At 36.1% G+C, this 27528-nt stretch overlaps 1 protein-coding gene and 1 pseudogene across 1 annotated transcript; one reads left to right on the plus strand and one right to left on the minus strand.

Moving 5' to 3' along the window:
* Nucleotides 1-432: 432 nt before the first annotated feature.
* On the minus strand, nt 433-15930 carry LOC117909195 (COP9 signalosome complex subunit 6a-like). The gene is made up of 9 exons (XM_034823117.1): nt 15572-15930; nt 15309-15397; nt 4433-4526; nt 3179-3240; nt 3015-3093; nt 2755-2847; nt 1882-1982; nt 1565-1620; nt 433-874 (listed from the first exon to the last, which is right to left on the minus strand). Exons 1-9 carry the CDS (start codon nt 15867-15869, stop codon nt 793-795), a joined length of 954 nt encoding a protein of 317 aa, XP_034679008.1. The 5' UTR covers nt 15870-15930; the 3' UTR covers nt 433-792.
* Nucleotides 15931-16678: 748 nt separating this feature from the next.
* On the plus strand, nt 16679-17823 carry LOC117908192 (annotated as a pseudogene).
* The last annotated feature ends 9705 nt before the right edge of the window (nt 17824-27528 follow it).

Genomic DNA, 27528 nt, shown 5'->3' on the forward strand with positions numbered 1-27528 from the left:
TTATAAGAAAATAAAGTCCAAAAATGTATAATCACTATATTATTTAAATGGAAGGAAAGTTTACAATAAAACTCTAATTAAAGGTGTACCAGTAAGCTCTACATCTTTACAAAATGTGCCTATAATTTTAAAACATTTCATTTTATTTTTTTCTTTCACATTCGAAAAACATGTTTATTTACACTACAATAACATCTAATTATTAATTAAGTGATTATTAATGAAAAAATTATATATACATATATGCTATGGCAGTCTCCAGGGTCAAGCGGGACAGGGATTTTCCTTAATAGTGGGGAGAATCGCAATCGAGGGTGTTAAGGTATATGATGTTTAAGAAACCAAAGGCTGATGAGCAACAAGAGTTAACCATCCTCTTGTGCTTTCCAGCTTCTTCAGTGCCTGGGGGAGTTTCTGTAGCTATGAACCATCTCATGGCAAGTTGCCTTCAGATAAAAATTGCACCGTGTAGCATTAGTACAATGGACAGTGGAAATGCTAGTAGCTTGTAGAGCATGACCGTTTAAATCTTATCTTTCCTCTACAAGAAATTTTTGAATAATATGAAAGGGGAATATGCCAAACACAAACCATTAAAGGGGAAAAAATAAAGGACTTTAGATTTCTATTTTTTTTTTTTTTTCTCAGTCATTCAGGTCCAGATCATATAATTCCTAAATTCCTATGTGCTATGCACAAAAAAAAAGAAGAGTTGATGCCACCACAGTGTTCTCCGGCAAGCGCTACTGCCAGCTAAAAAGTAAGCAGTTTTCAGATAAAAAGCACTTACTTTCAGATAAAAGCAGTTCGTCCACCCCTTCGACTGTGCCTGTCATATGCTGTGTTGAATTTGTCGACCAGCTCATTCATTGTACTAAAAGAGAAGAGCCAAAAACTAATGTCAAAACATGCTTGGAGGTTAAACCCTGTGACATCAAGTAAAAATAATAATTTAATCTCCATCTACACCATTGTTTGTTGTTTTTCCCCATGTCTCTCTGATACAAATGCCACATGCTTGCCATTGACATCAACAAAGCCTTTTAGGGAAGTAGATGTATTATGTAGAATCCAAACTGAACCCAACTGGATCTAAAGTATTTATTACTCAAACTCGATGCTTGAATTGGGTAAGGACTAAGAAAATACCCAACAAAGTTACATGACATTAGAGGTTTCGGCATCTTTTTTATGATTAGGAAAGGGGCATCTCAATTACTTTCTAAAAGAAACTTTTGATAACATGCACGATGTTAACCTAACAGACCGAAACAGCTTTTTTCACTTCTTTCTCAAATGCATATGGCTATTATATAACTTGAACAAATTGATCTACAAACTACCTGCACTGCATCATGCAGGAAAGATTCTGAGCACAATATCAGTATAGAATTCATTATGACCACAACATCCTGTGCTTTAACCAAAATGAATGCCAGCCCTAGTATAGTATAACGTTTTTTTTTTTCCCTTTTGTTTTATTAACTAACTTCTTTCTTGGTCAATATAAAGAAATAGGTACAAAACGTAGATGCCTGGTGAAGAGCACAGAGATAGCATATACCTTGAGCAATTGGTGAACATGGCAAGGTAACTAATCAATAGTGTATCATTGTATTCCTGCAAAAAAGAAGGGGAGGAATGAAACCGATCATAGGACAGCGATAACAGTTCCACCACTACAAGACCTAATTAAATATTTCCCAATTCATATAAAGATATGAAAGACAAATGAAAAATCATTAGGCAAAAGCGCACAGATGAGGGACCAAGTGCAGTTATCTGGCATTTTCTTATCCTATTAATTTTCAACTACTTCTAAGGAAACTACAAAGTTGGTGAAAGAAATGATTTGCTTAAAAAGAAATCAAATGCTCTTACCATCAAAAAATCATCTTGAAACTTCCCTGATTCAATGGCTGGCAATCTCCGTAAAAGACTTGATACTTGTCTCAGCAGTGAATTTTCACAAGGAATATCCCCTACATCAAAAGACACAAATACAGTAAGGACCTCTTAATCCACACTGCCCCCAAGCAAGTAATGGATTTTATTTTGCTTCAAAAGCAAAAATATACAATGCTAAGCTAAATTAGCATGTATTAAGAAGATAGTTTCCCATCATCATCAAGTTTATTAAAAATGAAGGTGGAGGTACTTCCAGACTGTCCCAACTTCTGTAAGAAGCAGAATAGATTTTTCTTGAGTTGGTGTCTAAGCCTGTTAAAATTCAAAACCTGGAAAAACTAGTTTCTGTGAATTTGGAGGACATTCTTGGGAATGTTTTGAGCCTCTTAGATATTTGGTTTACTGGTATCCTTCAGGTTCCCCTCTTCCCTGAGGATTTGGTTCTTTCCTGTGTGCCTTCTTTTAAGGGAAAATCCCATCCTCTCTCCCACTACTTTGAACAAATTCAGATTTCTAGCCCCTGTCCTCAAGTTTATTAAAAATGATGGGAGGAACTTCCAGACTGTCCCAACTTCTGTAAGAAGCAGAAAATATTTTTCTTTTGAGTTGGTGCCTAAACCTGCTAAGAGTCTGAAACCTGGCAAAAATAGTTTCTGTGAATTTGGAGGATGTTCTTGGGAATGTTTGCAGCCTCCTTTGATATTTGATTTACCAGTATCCTTTGGGTTCCCCTCTCCCCCGAGGATTTAGTTCTTTCCTCTATGCTTTTTCTTAGAGAAAATCCTATCCTCTCTTCCACTACTTTGAACAAATTCAAATTTCTAAATAAACAAAAAAGACATACACCTTTTTGCATAGCAAGCAGATAATGATGAAGAACACGGATTCTGCTATTTAGCATCTTGATGGCACTATGTATCCCCGTGAGGTGGGCAGCCACTGCACAAACATAGCCACAGTTGTAAAGCCATTAACAAGATTTTTTTTCTTAAAAAAATGCATAATATGTATTGAAAAGGATAAAAACTTGTGTAGAACTAGTTTATAATTTTTGGCAAAAATGGTAAGAGACGAGACAAGAAAAGATGGTGGAGATAAGGGCTCACATTGAGTTGCAGCAGAACCTCCATCAGATGGTTTAAGATGAGCAACATGATCAACTGAGATCCTTTCTGCTTCTACCGTCTTTGAAACAAGAAAGAATAATTCAGTTAACCCAGTTGGTGATAGGTGAAATATGATTAAAAAAAAAAAGAAGAGCAAGTCGAACCTCAATAGTATAGTTTGCACGAACAAAAATAAGCTGTGGAATCCCATCTATGACATGCAGCTCTTGTATCGCAATAATTAATGCCCATAGGTACAGAAGGTCAGCACATCACCTCAGTGCAATAAAGGTTAAATTTTTCTTTACAAAAAAATAATAAAAAAATAAAGGAGGAAAAAAAAGGTGAGACTACTAAAAGATGCCATGAGACTCTCTGAAATACATAATTCTCATGTATAAAATGACTGGAAAACTTAGTAGCCTCCAAAACTCAAAAACACATCCTTCAACAGAAGGTTCACTCAGGAAGCCATGGCTCACTTCTCTAGCAGATCATTTGATCTTAATGCAGAACAATGTGAAACAACATCTCCAGAGACTGATCGGAAAAAGGTCAGTCTCTCCACATCACCACTATAAAGTTTTGTACCATGAAATATTGAGTACACATCTTGCTAAAAGCAACCAAAATGCAGATTTGGCTTAGTTATGAAGTGAAATACTCCACACAATATATTAGGGGGGAAAAGATCACAAAACGTGTGCACAACCATTCTTCTAAAGATATATAAAGGACAAGAATGGCCAGCACCTGCTGCAGACCATTCTCATCATACTTTCTCAGAGTATCTCCAGCACCACTAAAGGACAAATTTGCAATACCATAGGCCAAAGGAACAACAAGGACATCAGTAAGAAAAGAACTCATAATGCAAGAAGGAAACTATACAGAAGATATCTAAGATGTCATGCTTTTACTGAAGATGCAAATTTCCACTAGGCTGAAGTGGGACATGATCACACTTGCTGATGCACAAAGTCAAATAATGTTGGATTTAGGCTCCGGCCAATGAGTGATAAGACTATAAACAACCAAATACCAGATTTCATAGTTGCTTCACACAAATAAAATTGGAGTGGCTTCAATAAGAAAGGCAAACTTGCAATTGTAAAGTTCATAAAAAGGTCAGAATTTGAGGAATCAGACCATGATGGGTCCATATGAGGCATAGCATCTGGTTTTCCAGAAAACCAACACCAAGCTGGTTTAAAAAGGCACTCGCACACCTCATTTTCATCATAAGGTGAACTGCAGCAATATGTGCAAAAATTGACCAAACAAAGAAATTCAAACCATTGAGCTTATCCTACACTAACCGAATTTTGGGGTTCACTTAACAAAACATATAGGATCAACTTTACAGAATCACTTATAAGGGAGTTAAATGAAGAAGATAAAAATGAAGGGTTACATACCACTTTCATAGATAGTCACAGGGAGATCCTTTTGTGCATGATTGATTGACGGATTGAGAAGAACATAGACAGGGCTTTCATTAATATCCATCAACTGTTACAAAAGTGACGTTTGTTATAATGGTTTTGGAAAATAGTACATCATTGGCCATATAGACACTCAAAATAAGGCAGTGTAACCACTGAACACACGCTAGAATAAGGTTTGATAAGAAAAAATGAAAACTTATGGACCTGAACAAGGGATTAATTGCTAAAGATAAACAGCAACACAGAAAAGACTATGCACATGTATTTAAAGTATAAACTGTAGAGAACAGTTCTTACCTTAATCTCAAAAAAAAAAAATCTATGAAAGAATTAGGTGCATGGTGATTGAAAAACATATTGCTAGCAAGGCCTCCTAAATTGGAGCATAACCATCCCATATTAGGACTATAGATACATGAAAGTCAGCACTAAAGCAATAAAAATTGACACAGCTCTAAGTGGTTGATTCACAGCAGACACATATCATATGCGGTACAAATGAATGAACATAGGCATGCATACAGCCATCCAAACACTACCACTTGCAAGGTATATCATCTGATCTGGCAGAAGACGCTTATCAGCTGGGATTCATTCATCCTGCATACAATGACCTCATTCAACTGGAACTTGTTTCCTGGCATAGTACACAGGCAGAATCCAGGTTTGGACAAATTATTTTGTCCAATATAAATTCTAGGTCAGTTATGGGTTCTATAATCCAAAGTCCCAGTAATTGTGCCCCATATAAATATTTCAAAGATGTGGCCTTCTATACAATCTAAGAATATTTAGTGATCTCAGATTCTCAAGGTACTTCATTTCTCTTCAAGTTAAATGTTTATAGTTGAAGGACAGGAGAGAGCTGCTTCTCTCAAAGAACCTATTACATGTTCACGCCACCTAAAAACCTCTGAGATAGTTTTTTTTTTTTTTTCTTTTCTTTTTTTTCCTTTTGTGATATGTAAGGAGGTTACAAAGCCAATAAGGAAGTGGAACGTAGCATACAGAAATATATAAAAAGAACACACAAAATAAAAAAGGAAATAAAAGTAAAAGAGAATCAAACAAGTGAACTCTTAGGTCTAGCAGAGAAAAAAACTTCAAGATTTTCATTTTTTAAAAAAATAAAATTGTAATATAAACCCGTGAGGAAGACCCACAAAGAAGCAAACCATCCTAGTACAAGGGAAGCATACAATAAAAACACAAAATGAGACCAATAAAGAAGCATCTCCAGGAGGGAGGGAGGGGAAGGAGGGAAGGGGAGGGGAGAGAGAGAGAGAGAGAGAGCTTAGTTCTAGTAGGAGAATATGTAGGTCTAAACAAGAATCTCTTTCTCTCTTAGTCTTTACTTCTACCCTTCCTTGACCTCAACCTCTTGATATCTCTCCAAGTCTGTTTCTCACCTCCTTGACCTCTCTTGAACCCTTTCTTCCTCATCCTCAACCTCAACCTCTCTTGACCTCGATCTAAGGCTCTCCCAACTGACTTTTCAATGTCTCTCAAAACTGGTTGTAGGGCAAATAGGTTGGAAGTTCCATATTTAATCAACCAATATCCAGCAAGATTTCAAACCCAGCAAAGGTCCAACAATAAAGTGAATTCAAGGATCATAGCTTTGTAAAGCCCTAAACAGGAAACCTAAGTGTCACAAAAATCGCATGGCACTCTCAATTAGCTCTCTATTGAACAAGAGTAATTTATTTGGAAGTGATGAAACATAAATCCTGTAGGAAAAATACAAGAATTATTAAAAGTAAGCAAAGTTACAACCAAGTCTAATAAAAAATTCAAAGAATTTGATTGCTATGTTATGTATCACTTGTAATATCTAAACTTAGTAAACATGATGTATAGTGTGGAACAATGATTAAAATATTGGAAATTGACAAAAATATTGGTGTGTGGATTTTACAAAAATTTTGGAACATATTGGAGAGAGCAATGGGACATAAATTGATCAAAACTTATAAAAAAAAATGTTGGGAAAAACCTTAAAAAAGATAAAATACACAATAACACACATATTTAAGTTGTTTTTATTGAAGAAAATAATATATGTCTGATAACATTTGTCAGATTCAACAATAATATGTAGAACTTGAAAACACATTGAATAGATCTATCTAGTTTGGATGTGTTCAATGATAAAAAATAAAAAAAAAAATGGTAGATTCTATATAAGATAATTAAAATTAATTTATATTCACTGAACTTTTGTTTTAATATTTCATTTTTTGTATAAATATATTAAAAAATTTAAGAGATAAAAGGGAAGCCAGCAAAGCTCTCTTTTGCCTCTTTACTAGGTAGAACCTATTCCATTTTAGCAATATTGGCCTAATTGAAGAGTGCATCACCTACTGTAACTTGAACATAGAAAAAAACCAATTTTCACAAAATTCTTGTTGAAGCGCAATGAAAAAGCATGTGATTAATGGATTCGTCTTCCCTTTTACACATATAACATCTATTCCCTAAAGACACTCCTTTCCCTTTTAATTAGTTTAATGTCAATATCCTTCCCTATGTTGTTTCCATGTAAAAAACTCACTCTTGCCAGAATCATGAGTTCCAAATAACTTAATATGCAAAAACCTCTAAACCCCTTAACGCCAAAAAGGAGTAGAAAGCTTTAACTGAGAACTTATCGCTCCTTGAGTTCGACCAAGCCATCCTATCCTTTATACCCCATTTTACTATTTGCTTTTGAAGTTTTCACAAGGCATCCACCACCTCTGACTCCTAATCATGAAATTGTTTTAAGAAGTAAGGACTCTAGCGTCCCTCATCTCCATCCTGCTTCCACATATTTGCCACCCACAAATCTTTTAAGCTAGTACTAGCACATAGGGCAACGAAAGAGACTTTTAGCAAAGCGTCACAATACTACTTATCCAACCAAAATTTTACTCTCCTCCCATTTTCTATTGTAAAGTGAACTTTGCTTTTAAGAACACCACACTTTTCTTGCATAATCCAACTTAACAAGCCTCCCTAAGCAACCTAGAACACCAACCTTCCCTTCCTTCCCTAAACTTCTCAACAATCACTCACTTCCACATTGACTCCCTTTCCAAGACAGATCTCCAACTCCACTTATTGAAAAAAGCAATATTGAGAACAAAAAGTTTTTTTTTTTTTTTTTGATAAGTAAGAACAAAAAGATTCTTAATGCCAAACCCCCCTTTTTCTTAGCCATGCACAATGTAGCCTCGTCCACCATCGGAAGTTTTTTTCTCTACAACTTTGCCTCCCCACAAGCAATCTCTTTAGATCTTCTCGAGTATAAAGCTAACCCTTCTTGGAATCACTAATAATAACATGCATCCAAATCATCTACCTTCCCAATAGGAATATTTTTTTTTTTTTTTTTTTTTTTTGATCAGTAAGTGATATATGTATTGAAAAAGAGACGCTAAAGAAGCGACTCAAATAGATACAGTATAGAAAAAAACGACTCACCCCCTTACAAAAGAACCCACCCCTCTATGAAAGCACAAAAAACTCTCTTCCTTAATACATGCACACCCAATCTATAAAATCTAATAAGGTCGAAGGACCATCTTTTATCCACACTTTGGTTTCCGACCATAGCAAATACACAAAGGAAATTTTCAGCTTTTGTATAGATAGCACCCCGTCCTCAAAAGCAATTGAATTTCTAGCCTTCCAAATGACCCAAAACAAGCATAACGGTCCCAAAAGCCACGTCACCTTCCTCTTCTTGCCCATAAGGGAACCCCTCCAACCTATTAGAGTTTCCTTAACCGAACGCGGAAAAACCCAAGAGACTCCAAAAAAAGAGAGGAGCAAGGTCCACACCTCCCTTGTTCTATCACAATGAAGGAGGAGGTGGTCAATCGATTCCCCGCACTTTTGGCAAAGAAAGCACCTATTTGCCAAAGCCCAACCCCTCTTTTGCAGACGGTCCAAAGTTAGGACTCTACCCCACCCCACGACGCCTCCCACGCAAAGAAGCTTATCTTGGGTTGAGCATAAGACATCCAAATAATCTTTGAAGGAAACCAAGCTGACGACACCGGCTGCATTGTCCTATACAAGGACTTTACCGAAAAAACTCCATCCTTTGATTCCACCCATCTCACCCTGTCCTCCTCATCCACCCTCACCATCTTTCCTTCCAAACACCCAAGTAACCTTCCCACTTCTTCCAATTCCCAATCATTAAACGGCCTATTGAAAGTAGGAGTCCAACTTCCCCTCCTATCCCCCTCGGCTGTCCACACTTCATTTACCCATGCCTCTTTTGACGTTGCTATGGAAAATAAAGAAGGGAAAGCCTCGCTTAAAGGGCTGGTACCACACCACTTATCTTTCCAAAACCTCACATTCTTACCATCCCCCACCTCATAGCCAAAAAAAGGGTTACAAATTGTCCCACCTTATTTATAGCTTTCCACAAACCAACCCCATAAGCCTCCCTAATCTCACAAGATCTCCATCCTCCTTTCTCCTCCCCATACTTCCTTCTAATCACCTGATTCCATAAGGCCGTTTTCTCGTTAGCAAAACGCCATGCCCACTTTCCCAGGAGAGCCTTATTGAACAACCCAAGACTCTTTACCCCCAAACCTCCTTTACCTTTATCATCACACACAATCGACCACCTTACTAAGTGAGGTTTCTGCTCAAGAGCGCCTCCTCCCCACAGAAAATCTCTTTGTATCTTTTCCAGTCTTATCCTAACCGCCCTTGGAATTTGGAAGATGGACATGAAATAGATTGGCAAGTTGGACAAAGTACTCCGAATTAAGGTAATCCTTCCTCCTTTTGAAATGTATTGTCGCTTCCACATAGCCAATCTCCTTTTGAACCTTTCCTCTATTCCATCCCAAACACCACTAGATTTAAAAGGAGCACCTAAAGGCATTCCTAGGTAGGTGGATGGTAAGTTTCCCACCTTATAACCAAATTCATCAGCTAACTCTCCCACATTTTCAACTCTACCAACTGGAATCAATTCACTCTTTTCCATATTCACTTTTAACCCTGACAAAGCCTCAAACCACATTAGTAGCCAGCATAGGTGTGTCAACTGATCCTCTTTAGCTTCACAAAAGACCAACGTGTCATCAGCAAACAACAAATGTGTAATTTGGACCCCTTCGCCCCTTCTTCCCCGAACCAAACAAGGCGTCAAAAAACCACCATCAACTGCTCTTTTCATCAAACAACTAAAAGCCTCCATCACTATTACGAATAAATAAGGCGAGAGGGGGTCTCCTTGCCTTATGCCCCTCGAGCTCTGGAAAAAACCCGTTGGACTGCCATTCACCAGAACTGAAAATCTGACAGTGGATAAGCACCATTTTATCCAATTACACCACCTACCTCCAAATCCCATTTTCCCCATTACCGCTATCAAAAATTTCCAATCCACATGGTCATAAGCTTTCTCTATATCTAATTTGCACATTATTGCCCCTCTATTATTTTTCAGGATGGAATCTATTGCCTCATTAGCGATCAGAACTGCGTCCATAATCTGCCGCCCCTCCACAAAAGCATTTTGAGATAAAGATATCACTTTAGCTAACACTCCTTTTAACCTGTTAGCCAACACCTTAGCTAACCATTTGTAAAGCCCTCCCACCAAACTTATTGGCCTAAAGTCCTTTAAGTCCTCAGCCCCCCCTTTCTTGGGAATCAAAACTAAGAAGGTTGCATTCATGCTTCTAACAAATCTCCCCGTCTCATGAAATTGTCTGAACAAATTCAAGACCTCCACCTTCACAAAATCCCAAGCAAACTGCCAAAAGGCCATTGAGAAGCCGTCCGGCCCTGGTGCTTTCTCACCGCAACAGCCTTTCAGCGCTTCAAAGACCTCCTCCTCTGAAAATGGCTGCTCCAGCCTCTCTGCCTCCCTCTCTTCCAGCCTCTCAAAATTTAGCCCTTCAATACTAGGCTTCCAATCACCCGGGTCTGTCAACAGTTCTTGGAAGTTTCTGCCAACCTCCTCTTTGATTTCACTCTCCTCAGTAAAACACCTCTCATTCACCTTTATTCTATTCAGTTGCTTCCTCCTTCTATGAGCATTTGCCATTTTATGAAAAAACTTGGTGTTTCTGTCATTATCTATCCTCCCAACTAGAATAAGCTCACTCTTCTTCATATTGACTTTCCACTCAAAAATCACCTCAAACCACATGATAGTCCAATTTGGATACATTAGCAACACTTCGCTAACTACATAAATAATGATACTATCATTAACATATAAAAGATAAGTCACCTCAACTCCCCCTTAACCATCCTTTCCCACCTTGAAGCTTGAAATAAACCCCTGATGAGAACCAACAAGCATTCAAGGATCTACTGCATGTTCCAGTTGGGCCTATTACTACAGCAAGATCTTGTTTGTTGGGTCTCAAAGCGTGTCGATTGAGGTTCACATCAACCCCTCTTCCCTTGCCTTCATTAATAGGTAATTGAAAGCCTCCTAAGCCAACATAAATAAATAAATAAGGTGAGAGGGAATCTCCTTGCCTTAGGCCCCTCGAACTTCAGTAGGAGTCTCATTCACTACAAGCGAAAAGGTGGTCAAAGGCATTCAATACTTCATCCATCCAACCCACTTTCTACTCGAAGCTCATTTTTTCCATGTCTGCTAGTTGCAAACTCCAATTAACATGATTGTAAGCCTCCTCTATGTCAAGTTTACAAATGACTCCAAGAATGGCACTCTTTAACCTTGAATCAATGACCTCATTTGCAATAAAGGTCATGTCTAAAATTTCTCTCCTCCACAAATGCAAGCTGAAAATTGGAACAACATCACCTATGACCCTCTTCAATAGCTTATACAACCCTCCTACCAAGCTTATGGGTTTGGAGACTTTCAAGTATTCAACTCCTTTCTTTGGAATCAAAACTAAGAATGTAGCATTTAGGCTTATTACAAAAGAGCTTTGCTCGAAGAACTCTTTGAAGAAGTTCATCACCTCATACTTTATAAAGTCATGATAGTGCTGCCAAAAAGCCATAATGAATCTATTCGGCCTCAGAGCTTTATACCCACTTAAGCAAGACAAGGCATAGAAAACCTCCCCCTCTGAGACATGAGCCTTTAAGCCCCTTAAGTTTTCATACTCTAAACAAGAAAAAGCCATTCTATTTTGCTCTCTAAAAACGGGTAATATTGCCCTAGTGGCAAGGGCCACCGAAATCATGTGGGAGGGACCAAGTTGGAGCAAAACCCCACACCCTCATCCCGCACATTTCAATTTTTTAAAGCTAGCTGACATGGAACTCAATCAATTAGAGAGTGGCACGATAAAATGTCGATAAATTGGCCATTGAGTTGGAAAATGGGGAAAGTGGCAAGATGAAATGCCAATAAATCAACAATTAAATTGGGAAATTGCGAGAAAATAACAAAAAATATACACTTTTCTACTTAGTCAAATATCCTTTGCATATTTTGTTTAAGCCTACCTAATAACTGAAATTTCGATGAAATTAGGGGAAATTTTAATCCAAGGCTTGTAAGCCTTCTTTTTTGAAAGGTCTCACACTTTTCTTTGTAAAATTCTTCCCTTTTAGATACCATTCTTCTTGTTTCTAATTAAAAATAAAGAACGAAAAAGAAAAAGAAGAAGGCATAGCAACAAACTAAGAAAAAAAAAAGGAAAACAAAAGCTCCCCACCTCCTCCAATCCCCGATCACAAAATCTTTTTATGGACATTAGATTTCAATAACCAATTGCCCATGCTCCCTCATCAACTACCAATACCAAAGAAAGTTCTACTTTGTGTAAAAGAATCCCAATCCTTGCTAATGGATTTCCAAGGCTCCAAATCATTGAACCCCCAAATTCCACCTTGCAACTCTCCATTAAACCCTAAACTAACTAATAATTACATCACAGATTAATAGTTTCCATTTCTTAGGCAACAATTGCAAAATCATAAACCCCCTAGCTTTCCTATCCCAATCCTCTAGAACTAAGAAAGATTTTTTTTTTTTTTAATAGGGTTAGAGCTGAGAAAGAATTGCATCATACCATATTTACTAAAATTGAAAGTTTTTCCATGAATATAGAAAATTTGCCCTCCTATATCCACTTTTACCTAGAATCCATCCCATATAAAGAAGACAACACATTGTTGTTAATATGTTTATACATTTTCTTATATACCATTTACACACTAACCCTTCCTTAAAGCTCCTCAATTTCAAGTTGAGTTTTTTAGTGACTAAGATTGTGTCAAGATTCAAGTATTAGACTACTCTCTATAGACACATTTCATGTTTGGCCACAACCCTCTCCACTACTTTTTCTAGTCTATTAATAACAATTTTGATCAAAATAAAATCAATTATCATACTAAAATTGGCCTAAAGTCCTAAATATTCTTCAACTCCTGTTTTGGGACTGAAACTAAGAAGGTAACATCCAGACATCTTGCAGAGGACCTAGAACAGTGGGACTTCCTGAGAAAGCATTAATTATTCCTTTTGAACTTTTCCTAATTATGCTGCCAACTATTGTATAGAAGCTATCAAAAACAAGAGCTTTATCTTAAATCCCAACACCATATGTCCCGATCCCCAACAAACATACACCATCTACCTTGAGTTTGCCAATATGATTTCTACTATTAGTATTGGCCACCCTATCACCTTCCTTAAGCTATAGGGCTCTCAATTTTTTTTCACCAAATATTTTCCTCAAAATGTGCAAAGCAGTAGAGCTCCTCACAACTTGATTTCTCAAACACAATTCTACTTTATATAAATTATCAAGACCTATTTATTCCACTTTTTAAGATATTCCTTCAAAGACTTAGAATAACTCACTCAACAAAACCCAAACAGAAGAGAACATATTTACCCACCAATGCTTGATTAACTCCCCAAACCATCATCCTCCAACCCAATATTTCAAACCTAAAAGAACATATTCCAAGACCCAAACCACAACTATGAAGCAAAATTTGAGAAAGTTCAGATACTGTTCCGGGCAAAATGTTCAATGATACATTAGAAAAATGCTCCTCTAAGACCAAAATGGCAAAATGTAGATCGCAAATAAACCACCAAACTATATAAAATACCCCATTATGTAGGAATATCTACCATATTAAAAATCCTCAATAAACTAATAAAGCTAACTCATTTTTGAATAAATCCTCAGCAATTATGCCTCTAGTGCAGCAACAAAATCCCCCCCAAACACCATAAATCATCCCATAACCCCCTCATAGTCCCCATCTCCTACCAAAACTCTCTTCCTTCAAAACCTTTTATAGGATGAAACCACCCATACAAAACATCATCAATACACCCGAACCCATAATAAATCGAATAAGACCTATTCTCTAACCCTAATAAAAGCCAACACTAAGTTGAAAAGAGTAACAACCTTTCACAAATCAATTGCTATTTCAAATCCACGTCTCCAAATAAATAAATAAATAAATAACCAAAAATAACATAAAAAATAAAAAAAATAAAAAAGCAGAGAAAGAAAATCCCAATATTTAAATACTCATCTCTAAATCCTAACCCCCGGAGGAAAAATAAAGCCTCAACATCATTCAGTTTTATCAATTTAAGCTTTGATAGGGCAATCTTTAACTACCCTTGGCTCATTTGCATCCCTTTAAAGAAAAAGGGAATATTAGTTCCCTATCAATTCATTTTTATGTTGCGATTTTATTTTTTGATAAGGGATATGAAAAGACCACTAACATGTGCATATCAAATCTGAAATTAAATACATAGATAAGAAATTAAATAAATATATAAGAACATTTTCATGTACACAAACAAACGTCCTGCTAGCTTGCTTAATTAGAGTACTATTGAAAGCATGATTATCATACTTGCAGACCACTAAAACAATTAGACATCATACACCATGGTTACAATTTCATTAAATAACTCAGTAACTTAGAATGACGATGGATAGCATATTATTATATTAGCATGAAAAACTTCATACAACTTCCCCTTGTCCCAATTTCACATGATTTATATTTGACATTGACTGCCGCATCTTTACCATGGTCATAAACACTTAATATTTTTTATTTTCCTTTGACTTTTCTTCTCTATTTTCTTTCCTTCAAATTTTCCGGAAACCAAATATAACCTTAATGCCCTTCTTGGGCCCATTTAGTGAAATCACTTCCCTCTCTATTTTTCTAACTACTCATAAAAGTTGTTAAGAAATAAGGCCCCATTTTGTGCAGTGCTTACGAGGTTTCCAAGAGCTTTTTGACAGTAAAATCTCTTTTATCCTGTATTTGATTGCTTGTAAGAAGTCATTAGAGTTAAAAAAAAAAAAAAATGACTTAAAACCAATTTTAGTAAAAGTTAAGAGCTGTGGAAGGCTAGTATATTTGAAAAGAACTTTTTTTACATAAACATTTATAACCTTATAAATTTTATAAACTTACAAAATATTTGATTCATCTATTTCTCAAAATTATCAATCCTAGCAGTCCTAAAAATGTTTTACCAAACATCAACAAATCTCTTTTGAATATACTGATCTTTTTGAAATAGACTGTATTAGAAGCCATGGTTGAACAGAACCACGCCCAAGTCATCTAAACACTTATTTTATCATTCCCATTGGTCTCCACCCATCTGAACCTAGATTCTCTTATGTCTGTCTCTCATCTTCCCCCAAGGTTATCAAATCGTTTAGTAGCACAGATTGCAAAATTCACCCTTTCAGTTAAGTCCATGCCTACATCCCTCCCACCACAAGTATCATCTTATTTATTATCATTAATAATCTAAACCAAAAAAAGAAAAAAACTTGGAACATGTTTAATCTTAAAACTATGAACGATGATGTGAACTTACAGCTTTATGAATATGCATATCTGATTCTTGGGCATCACTTCCGGTGGAGTACCATCCAAGTATATAAAAGTTCGGAAAGACCTTCTTATCTAATCCACATCAAGAGAATCACTCAGCGTAACATTCAAAGTTCACCAAACCCTAAAACCTAAACCACATGAAAAAAAAAAAAAAAACAAACAAACAAACAAGTAAAACCCTAACTTGAATCATGACTAAACACTGAGAGATATGTAGGGGAAGGGAGGTAGAGAAAGACTAACAGAGCTCTTGCTTCTTCTCAAGGAAGGATCTGTCGAGAGAATGAGTAGATGGATCATACAGAAGTTCAAAACTGTTAAAGATCTCAACAGTGCGTCCTCTCTGGACCCCAATCACGCAACCGAAGACCCTGGGTGGAGGAGGCGGAGGCGATGCGGCCGCCGCAGCTCCCTCGCCTCCATTGCTACTAAGATGAGGAGGTTGAGTCTGAGATTTCACTCTCGTGTAGTGATCCGATATGTTAACAATTACCAGCGGATGGAGCTTGAATGTGAGCCCACTGCTAGATGAAGACGCCATTTTCGCTCGATTTCACTGTTGCGTTCTGCTTTTTCTAGTATTTGGGTTTTGCAGAGGGAGAGGGATTCATAATTTGACATAAAAAAAAAAATCCTAGGTTTAATGGGTCTCTAGCCCATTCGCAACATGGCGTCAGGCCCATTTCGAACATGAAATACCCTTAAAAATTACATAATTTGTAAACAGAGGGCCACGGTTGGAGTTATCACGTAAACTTTAAATTAAGTGACTCTTCAATAGACTTCTTCAAAATAATTATATATGCAAATGAAGATATGATTTCTAAAAAAAATTATAAATTATAAATAATTTCTAATAAAAATATCAGTTGAATTAAAAAAAATTACAAACAAAAATCGTCATTATTTCTAAAAAATAAAAATAATAAGCAACTTCTGAAAAAATTAATTAAAAATTATTTCTTTAAAAGATGACTTCTTAAAAAAAGATTATAAGCAAATAAAAATATGATTTCCAAAAAAAATAAAAATTATAAGCAATTTTTAATAAAATTATGAGTTTAAATTGTCTATTGAAGAGACCAACTTCTAAAAAATAAAAATTATATGCAACTTTAAAAAAATATATATGTAAGCAAAAATTATCTTTTAAAGATACGATTTCTAAAACAATAAAAATTATAAGTAATTTATGAAAAAAAAATATAATAAAATCATCTTACGAAGAAATGATTGTGTAGACTCCCTCAGATGGGAGGCATGTCTTTTGTTTTTTTTTCTTTTTCTTTGTCTTTTTTCTTCTTCCCTACTTCTTCATCAACCTAAGAATGGGCTATGCGGGGTAGCTAGATGGGACTGATAGGTGAGTTTTTTGAGCAGGAAGGAGACACAGTCGCTTGAAAGGGGGCACGGCAGAGCAAAAAGGTGGCAGGTTACAGGTTGTGGCAGAGAGATATTTTTCGTTGGCTTGGGGAGTAAGCTAGGGAGGTTTTTTTTTTCTTTCTTTTTTGGCTTTTGAAAAGGAAGGGGGTTGGGAGACGAAGAAATCGAGATCAAGGAGATACCTCAGAGAGAACATAGGTGAGCTTGAGACGGAAGGAGAGGCGTTTTGGAGAGGAAAGCTGGAAGCTAACCCTCTTTTAGCTTGAAATGAGCATTCTAGGTGGCAGAAAGCTTCTCCGCCGGCTTCCATGGGTAAGCCGATACCGGGTCTGAGAGGTTTTCCGATGTTTAGGAGTATGAAGCTTATGGCCAGCCTTGCCCACCATCGGATTGTTGCGGTAGCGGAGGCCTATGGAGCCAAGTGGCTTATAGCTTTCAGCTTGGGCAAGACTCAGGTTATCGTTACTAACAATCCTGATGTTGTGAAAGACATTCTGAACAACTCTATGTTTGCTGATCGTCCGATGAAGGAGTCGACTTACAGTCTGATGTTCAACAAAGCAATTAGGTTCGCTGCCTACGGAGTTTACTAGCGAACCCTTCGGAGGATCGTTGACGCACATCTCTTCTGCTCGAAACAGATCAAAGCCTCGGATGCTCAGCGAGCGGAGATCACCGCTGAAATGGTGGCAATGTTTGGAGAAAACACAGAGCCTTTCTGCGTCTGAGATGTCTTAGAATAGGCTTCACTCAGCAACATGATGTGCTCTATTTTTGGACGAAAATACCAGCTCGATTCCTCCAACAATGAAGCTCACGAACTCAGGACTCTCGTTAACAAAGGTTACGACCTCTTGGGCACTCTCAACTGGTTCGACAACCTTTCCTTTCTCAGGGACTTTGACCCACAAAAGATCCTCATGAGATGCTCCAACCTTGTCCCCAAAGTCAACTGCTTCATAAACCAGAATCATCACCGAACACCGTGCCCAAACCACTAAAAAAAAATCTAAGATTTCGTCCACATTTTGCTCCCCCTTCAAGGGCTTGATAAATTATCCGACTCCGATATGATCGTCGTCCTTTGGGAAATGATATTTAGGGAGACTTGATTATGAGTGAGAAGCATGGCAAGCTCAATATTCCAGTGCACGCCCCAAGCATGCAAGACTTCAAGAGAGGTGGCAGTATGTGATGTAAAAAAATGGGTTTGTGGTGCTCTCTAGTAGTACATGGAGTGGGTTGTGAGTGTTAGCAGTACGTGGAATGATTTCAGTTGGGGTAATCTTCTTGTATGACATACATGGACATTTGGTGGAGCCACAGATGAAAAGTGCATGCTTGCAGGCACGTTGCATGGGTAGTAATTCTTTTCTTTTGTTTGTTTTGGGCTGTCATGATGTTCCAAGCCCATGAATTTTACTTAAAAGTCTTTCTCCACCTTGGGCCCACCACTAAGTGTGGTCATTTTGGCACACGTTCCCAATGGACACTTGACTTTTTTTTTTTTTTTGTTTGTTGATATTTTAATAACTTTTCCAAATTCCATTTTTTTCAAATACCTTTCATAATTCTACTTATCAAATAATATCAAAACTTTTATTTTAGAATAGTCTTTCTTAGTTCAAATTCTCAAATAATTTCAAATTTTCCATTTTTGAATAATTTTCTAAAAATTCCATTTTTCACATTTATTTATTTAATCATCATTATTTTCGTTATTATTATTATTATATTTATTTATTTATTTTTAAAATTCCATCTTTAAATAATTCTTTAAAATTCCGATTTCCAATTTTAATTCCCAATTTCCGAAATTCCAATTTTCCAATTTTCGAATTTAATTTCCAATTCCCAAAATTTCAATTTTCACATTTATTTATTCAATCATTATTATTTTTGTTATTATTATTTTATTTATTTATTTATTTTAATCTTGAAATAATTCTTCAAAATTTCGATTTCCAAATTTAATTCCCAATTTCCGCAATTCCAATTTTCCAATTTCCGAAATTCCAACTTTCACATTTATTTATTTATCATTACTACTATTATTATTTTATTTATTTTTAAAAACTCCATTTTCAAATAATTTTCGAGATTCCAATTTTTAAATAAATTTCAAAAATCCAGTTTTCTCTCGAATAGTTTTAATTTCATTTCGGTTCTCAAATAATCTTCTGTTTGTCTTGATTTTACATAAGCATGAATGCAATTTTCATAATTCCAGAATAATGGAATTTGTGAGACAAATTTGTGCAAAATAGATCGGGCTTTGGTGAGGGCCCCACTTATGAGTTTTCTCTTCTAATTGTCAATTGTTATGTTTGATGAGTATTGTTTGATCTTTGCCTTACTCTTTAATATGCATGTGATGATTTTATACTTGAGCTAACCCTGTTTTCATGATAGTGCATTATTAATTGCTGCTAAAGTACGATCTCATCCCTATTTCGTTTATTCTTATGTATGATTCACTTTATTATTGGACTGTTTCATTTTTATATCCATTGATTTTCGTATCAATTGCCACACTTGCTTCACCTTATTTAGTAGAGACCCATTTTTAAGAGCTTAAAGGGGTGCTTTCGGTCCCTTTACCGTACCTTCCTAATAAGTAACCTGACCCCCGGATCCGACTCGGCTTTTCACAGACCTACTTTTTCAAATAAGGAGTCGCATTTAGGGTTTTTCTTTCTTATTTTGTTTTCCCTTTAAAAATAAAACAAAAATAAGTGGCGACTCCAAGTCATTTTCTTAATCAATAAATCATTTTCAAAAAAAAAAAAAATGAGTTCACCATCGAGTGGGAACGCATCAAGTCAAAATCTGGGGTCCACAAAATGACGACTTTGCTGGGGAAAGTGAGGGTCAAGCTTGAACTTAAGATGAGGCAAATGTGGCGTTTGATTGGTCAATCAGTGGGTACCTATCTCTCTTTGTGTTTTTGTTTGCTTGACTGCTGATTACACATTGAGAGCTCTTGATATCATTATCCTTGATGCATGTTTGACTATTGTATTCAATTGAGGCATTGACATGTGGATTATATTGATTGATCATTTCACTTATTCTCACATATTGACTCTCCTTGATGTATGATCACTCTGCTCACCTTGACATGTACATTCCTCTTATTGCTTATCTCATTCATCTTGACGTGATTGATTCTCTTGATTGTATATTATCATGATTGTTATGGAGCATGTTATCCTTGCTAGATATTTTTCTCGATTAAGTTGTGTGTAGATATGAGTGATATACATATGCTTTGCATGACTGTTTGTTGCATGACTTCTCTCTTTCCGTGTGATTGCATGAGTTGCTCGTCTGTGTGGGACACGCATCTATCCCCTTACCTCCAACTTCCTAGTCTCGGTCGACCTTGTTTTCCTTGTTCTCGTATTTGATATGAGACTTGTTGCTTTATTTACTCTTCAACCTAGCTAGTGATTAAGAGTAGGGTCTAGTGATGGGCTATATCTATGTTTGGGAGCATTCTGGAGGAGGCCGACACATTGATGCTGATTGGAGGTTGATATTTGAAAACCTGTGTAGCCCAGAGCTAGGTTTCATGGATATTTGTGTGACCAGTGTGTTATATTATCTCGTTTAGCTTCATAGGATTTTCGAATGCACTTACACCACTCACTGTGCACTTTAGTCGACTACTAAGTGCTGAGAGTTGTGAGAGTTTTCACCAGAGGAAACCCCTTGGAATGTCGATGTAGTGCATGTGTGGAGGTGATGACCACCTTGCATGGAAGCGCCCCGTCTCTTCGGAGGCGTGCAGAGGGTTGCGTACCGCCAGAGGGTACGATCGCTTTTACTAGGAATCCTTTAAAGTCCACCATTTTTCTTTTTAGAGCCACCTTGACCGTGTAGGTTGAGCCTTAGATCCTTCGATCAGGACTTCCTTCCCTACACGTGGGCTCATCTGAGGGCCTTCAGAGCCTCTTTAGTTACGGTTCAGATCTATTACTCCCTTTTTTGGTCTCCAATTGAGAGTGTTTAGATATCGGTGCGAGTTTGAGTATCAGTTAGACCACCCCTTACTGTATGGTTTTGGTTTCTTCTTATCGCTCATTGAGTCTAGCATATTTTCTCCTTAGGGCTTCAGATAGTCTTATTTTCTTGAGCCGACACATTCTTTTAGTTTGTTATCACTTTTTACTCGACATTTTGGGATATACTCACTAATCATGCTCACATTTTTACATTCTTCACCTGTTATGGGCTCGGTACTTCATTTTTTGGTCGATTTGCCTAATTTTACTTTCAACCCAATATTTTTATTACAGGAAGGTGAAAGACATGTTTTCACATTCACATCTTTTTTTAGAGATCCGCTTTGATCACCTTATCATTTTTCTTTATGGAGCTCGAGTTGAAAGTGAATTAGGGATATTTTGTTATAGATTGAGTATCGATCTCGTGATAGTATTGTTCTTCACACCTCATTCATTTTTTGGATTGTTGATAAAGATTCTTTAGTCACATTTGTAGCCATTTCATAGTGGACACCTTTGTGACTTTAGAGTTTCTATCATTTATCTAGTTTTAGATTGCTATCATAGGACCATATATCATATGATGTTCTATACTTTTGATTTGAGGCATCTCTTCACTTGCACATCGCATTTTATGCATGGGGTATGAGTTTGATTATCGGGTATTTGAGTCTAGCTTCCTTTTGTTTCTTTTACCCTATTACCTTAGCCTACATTACATCTTGTGTCTTAAGACCACCTTGAGATCATGAGATCAGACTTTATATTTGACAATCTCTACTTGAGTAGTATTTGAGGATTAGTTGAAGTATAGAAGTCGTCACACTTTCTTTTTTGGGGAAGGCTCTTTTAATGCTTGGATTTGTGTCAATAGTCTAATATGTTGTTGATTGTTTGACTTCTAACATGGAAATGGATAGTTGGTGTCATTTGACTTCCTATACTGTGACCATTGCATTGGTTGCCAGATTGGGGTATACTAATATTTTCAAAATCTGACTAGTCATTAAACTGGAAAAGTTACAAGTTTAGGGTTCAATGGTCGAATTGGTGGTTGAATTAATAATGTCATAAATATATAATTTATATATTATTAAAATTAAAAATAATTACAAAATTTTAAAAATATATATAAAGAAATTGAATAATAATAATATTTATTTTTCATCTTTGATATTATCAACTTAAATTGTGGATAAATATAATTCTATGAATATTTTAAATTGTATTTAAATTTGAAATAGAAAAAAATTCTTTACTTATAATGCTTGTATTTTTTTTTACATATTTATTATTATAAAAAATTTTGTAAGCAACCATGTTGTTTTATTTTTAATTTGTATTTTTACAATAGCAAGCATGAGGAACACATTGGTCATAGCCTCATTTTTTATACTCAAGGTCCATGGTTCAATTCCTCTACATGTGTTTGTTTTTTGTTTTTTTTTTGTTATAGAAAAAAAAAGATAACAAGACATTTATAATGTTCATTCATTGCATAGGATAATAAATGCATTGCATGGGATAATAAGTACCCCATGACCCAAAACAAAGCCCATTAAATGTCTTTGCCCTGAGTATGTCGGGTTGTGTGGGCATTTTGTTAGAGGAAGAAAAATAGAAAAAAAACTAGACCAAAACTGATAGGTCGGTTCACCAGTCTAGTAGTCAAATTGCCAGTTTGTTTGGTTCATAGTCAATTCAACATGTCTTTCAACTTAAAACTTGAACTGAATCGAACCAAGCTCTAATTGACGGTCCAATTGGTCAAATCAACCGATCTGATCTAGTTTTCAAAACATTAGGGCATACCCCATTTGAGGTCGTTAAGTCTCATAATTGTTTCTATTTACATTGTTGGATCTTTGTTGGTTGATGGATTCGGTTTTTCCATTTGGTTATCCTGGTTCCTCGATGGAGTATTTTAGGTTACTGAGATAAACCATCATATTGTTCCCCTAAGTGGAGTACATCAATTTTGGCCTCTCACCCTCAATAAAGCATTCTGAGCAACATGCAAATATTTCGTCAAAGTATTTAGATTTCATGATATTACCCTAAGCAAAGCATTTGAGCAACATCTCATTATCTTCATCAGGGTTCCTTTGGTGTCATATCATCATCTATAGTATAAGTACTGGGTAGAATTTGAATTTTATGTGATAGAGTTTTGGGTGACGAGTGATCTTCCAACATAGTGTTTAGCCATGTATGATATTTTCTAGTAGGATACTTTTGGGCTATGCAAATTTTACTTTATTGACAATTTGATCTTTTCAGAGGAGTGTAGGTATGAGTTTGCATTCACTTTCAGTGGAGTATTTATGACATAGAAACTTTTCAATGACATGTGTGTGACACTTCATTTGTTCTATGGGCACGTAAAGTACGATGCCATGTCAAATAGGCCTAAAGAAACATTGGTCATCATTGTATATTGGGGCATACCCATGCAAACTTCTTCCATTTGGAAATGATGATTTGTTGGTTCTAGTTTCTTTTATGGTATATATTAGCCTCCTATCAGATCACCCAATAGTGCAAGGATCCTATATATTGGGGTTACTCCCTTCATCGAGTTTTTACTGGGACATACCTTTTTTCATCGAGTTTTACTAGGGCATACCTTCTTTCATTAAGTTTTAATAGGGCATCCTCCCTTCATCAAGTTTTACTAGGGCATATTCCCTTTCATCAAGCTTTTATTGGGGCATTCCCCTTTTTGTAGAGTTTTCTTTATGCTCACCCCTTTTCATTATGTTTTAGTGGGGCATGCCCCCTTCCATCAAGCTTTACTAGGGCATACCTCCTTTCATCGAGTTCCATTTAGGGTATCCTTTTTTTTTTTTGAATTTTTATTAGTACAATCCCTCTTCATTGACTTGGCTAACCCCCTTTATTGAGTTTATCAGGGGCAACACCACTTCATTGAGTTTATTTGGGATAATCCCTCTTCATTGAGTTTATTTAGGGCATACCCTCTTTCTTTGAGTTTATTTGGGGCATACGCCCTTCATTGAGTTTATCTAGGGCATCCCCTCATTCTTTAAGTTTATTTGAGGCAATTCCCCTTCATTGAGTTTATTTAGGGTAAACCCCCTTTATTGAGTTTATTTGGGGCATATCCCCTTTCTTTGAGTTTATCTAGGACATTTCCCATTTCTTTGAGTTTAACTAAGGTATCCTCCCTTCTTTGAGTTTACCAAGGCATACCTCATTTCTTTGAGATCATCATATTTGTTGGAAACCTTGGATTATTCTGTTCCCATACCTTGGGGGGCATGCATCTATCCTTAGGCATCTCTAAATCTATCACAGCAAAATAAAATGGCAATAAAAATCATTATTAAATATAAATCTAGAGATATGAACCCCATATATGGATTTGGATGTTCCCAAATCAATTCCTTGCGGTGAAGAACATGTTTGAATAGTTTGGAGGTCTCGTACACCTAAGATCTTCCGCCCGATAACTCGAACCACAATCTTGGCACTCTAAAGTGTGGGCTTTCAAATAGTGGGAACCTTAACTATCTCTATCTCTCTCTCTCTCTTTGGAGGTGGAAGACAACTAACTATAGCTATTAGGAAATCCTAATTCTTTATAGGGGTATTTATAAGGTTGCCCACTAGGCTTAAGTGATTTGAGCCCATCAAGGCTTAGGCCACTTAATCTAGCCCAAAACGGGTCCTAATTGATTAATTAACCACATAAGGCCATCTAATTAATCAATTAGCCCAATCCAAAGACCTTGTTCATTATTCCATATGCAACCTTGCATAATTACCAAAACACCCTTATGCACAAGAGTGAACCTAAAGCTAATTCAACCCTCATAAACCGTGTCATCATGATATATGAGCTTAGAGCGGGGACCACTAGGACCCATAAGAGTATTGGCTTCCTTAGAATCCAATTTTGAAGTTGATTTAACATTCCACTAAAGAGAATCGATTGCACTTTAGTACCTTATGTAAGTAACAATGAGATGAAACTCGAATTTGTGACCTACTATCCACTACATGCAGACTACCCATGAACTAGTGTCGTAATCTAACAAGGTAGTGTTATCACCTATCAAGATTACCTCTCAAATACTTGAGTTATATATCTCAATTATTATGTAATCAACTAACATACTCTAACTCTAAGCAGCATATGTCAAATTCTACTAAAGGAATTACTATGGCCACATATTTCATGATCACGTGCTTTTTGGATCACCTAAGAGAACACACTATCTCAATCTCTTGAGATATCATGGTGTCTCTATTGAGAATACCTATTGTCACCAGCCTCCAATAATGACCTAATCTATAGTGATATATGACCACTTTAGGGTCTCACCCATGTGTCAAAACCTTTTGTGGAGTTTGGCATAAATCAGTATCCTCTCAAGGATGAGAATCCATGCAGTATAGTAGCTTGGTGAATCATGACAATTGATAGCCTTGTGTCATGATTCACCATAGGTTTTGTTTAGTGTGCATCACATACGCTGGTACACTCATCATAAGAAACTCATACCAATTGTGTCATGATTCACAATTGATAGCCTTGTGTCATGACTCCAACGTTCACATTTCCTACACTTGTTAACTTTACCAAAGATGGACATATTTGTAAAGCACTAAATTTGTCTCAAACTCACTTCCATTAAAATTCTAACCATTTTTTAAGCTCATTATACCCATTTAAGAGAACCCATCTTGGTCAACCATTTTACCCTTCATTCTCACTGTTCATTCCTAAAAACCCTAAAGACTCATTTGAAGATCGAGGAGTACCCCCACAATTGCCACCCGTTTTTTTTTTTTTCTTTTACTTTTTCCTTTACTCTTTCTTTTTTCATTTTTCCTTTCTCTCATTCCTATCCCATATCCATACGTTTCACCCCCCCCCCCCCCCCCCGGATCCACAATCGGCCACCCGCCTTACTTTTTTTTTTTCTATTTATTTATTTATTTCTTACCATGACCCACCACCATAGCTAACCACTGCTTAGCTAGTCATAAGCATCGAAAGCCCTATTCCCCTTCACTCTCCTTCACTCTCTTTCTCTCTTACCTTCTTTTCACACACACTCTCTCTCCTTTTGTTTTCTTTCTTTCTTTCTTTCTTTTTTTTCTCACCATAACCCACCACCATGGCCAGCCACCGGCCAACTAACCATTAGCACCGATATCCCCCATTGGTAGTAGCCCCATCCCCTTTCACTCTTTTACTCCATCTCATTTTCTCTCTTTCCTCCTATTCTCTTTCTTCATTTCTCTTCCATCTTTCCCCTCACCTCCACTACCATGCCATGCACAACCCATTACCACCATTATGCGCACCATTGCCGCACCATAACCACCCATCCTCAATTTTAGATTTCCATTAATATTAAGTTTGTTTTTCACTTATTTATTTATTTTATTCTAGGTATCTATTAGTCCAAGGGTTCTCTTAATTGTATTTTGATAATGACAAACCATGGTTAAGTTGTTAATTGGTTTGAATTAAAAAAAAAAATTAGGTTTTAGTTTAGAAATTCAAAAGGATATCCAAGAAATTCATCAAAGAATCTAATGGATGTAAGATCGAGGCATATGGAAGACCCATTTTTTATGGTAGGATTGGTATTTTGTGGTTAATTTTTATTATTTTTTGTTTTGCACATTTTTGAAAATTTATTTTGGAAGCGTTCATATTTTCTATTGATATTAGGTTTATTGATTTTTAGGCCTTATTTTTTATCATGCATGGGCCCATCCTTCGATGCTTTTGCTTTGAACATGGATACTTGACACATGGAGGGTCCAATTTTGTTGAAGAAAAGGAGGCTTGGGAAGCATATAAAAGGGCATGAAACCTTGGGCGAAAATGAGGGGACGACTTTCATTTTCTCTTTCTCATTTCTATTTTTCTTTCTTTTATTTTTGTATTTGATGAGAGAGTGAGTCTGTTGGTATCCTTTCAGGAGTTGTGCATCGGAGGTATAAAGTCTTCCTTTGGATTAATTTACTATGAGCTATGTGTGGTTACACTTCCCTTTCCTCATCTTTTTATTTTTATTCCTTTTTTTATCTTTAGGTTTTTCTTAGTTTTATCTTTATATATATATATATTTACATTTTAAGTTGTTTGTTCATATGTAAATTTGTTTTAAATTTTTTGTCTATTCCATGTACCTTCTTTCTTTACTTGATAAAGTTATTCAGAAATGTTTCAAATAAAAAGTCCAGAAAACCTTTTTTTTTTTAAAAAAAAAAAAATAAAAGTCTAGAAAATTTTTTAATAAACGTCCAAAATGAATATTTTTATTAAAAAAGTCCAGAAAATTATTTTAATAAAAGTCTAAAAATTATTTTTATAAAATTCCAGAAAATTATTTTAATAAAATATCAAGAATGTTTTTAATCAAATTTGAGAAATTATTTTAATAAAAAAGTCCATTTAAAAAAAATCCAAAAAATTATTTTAATAAAATTCCATAAAATTATTTTAATAAAAAGTACAATTTTTAAAAATAAAATTCCAAAATTAATAAAAGTCCTGAAAATTGTTTTAATAAAAAAGTCATTTTTTATAATAATAAAAGTCCAAAATTTTTAATAAAAGTGTAGACCCCCTGAACTGGGGGCAAGGGGGGAGGGGGGTTTTATTCTTATTGTTTTTTTTCTTTTCTCGCTTCTTCTTGTCTGCTTTCTTGATCCACCCGAGGACGGCTGGAAGTGAGAGGAAGGAGAAGGACTGACCCGAGGACGGCTGAAAGGAAAGGAAGGGAAAGGGTGACAGAGAAGCTGGCTGCAACAGAGAAAAGG

Source organism: Vitis riparia, chromosome 19, assembly GCF_004353265.1.
Source record: "Vitis riparia cultivar Riparia Gloire de Montpellier isolate 1030 chromosome 19, EGFV_Vit.rip_1.0, whole genome shotgun sequence".
NCBI lineage: Eukaryota > Viridiplantae > Streptophyta > Magnoliopsida > Vitales > Vitaceae > Vitis > Vitis riparia.

Coding starts and splice junctions, on each gene's coding strand:
- LOC117909195 (XM_034823117.1), bottom strand. CDS start 15,869: ATGGCGTCTTCATCTAGCAGTGGGCTCACATTCAAGCTCCATCCGCTG. Junction 15,398..15,571: donor TGAGAAGAAGCAAGAGCTCT/GTTAGTCTTTCT, acceptor GATGTGGATTAG/ATAAGAAGGTCTTTCCGAAC. Junction 875..1,564: donor ATGTTCACCAATTGCTCAAG/GTATATGCTATC, acceptor CTTCTCTTTTAG/TACAATGAATGAGCTGGTCG.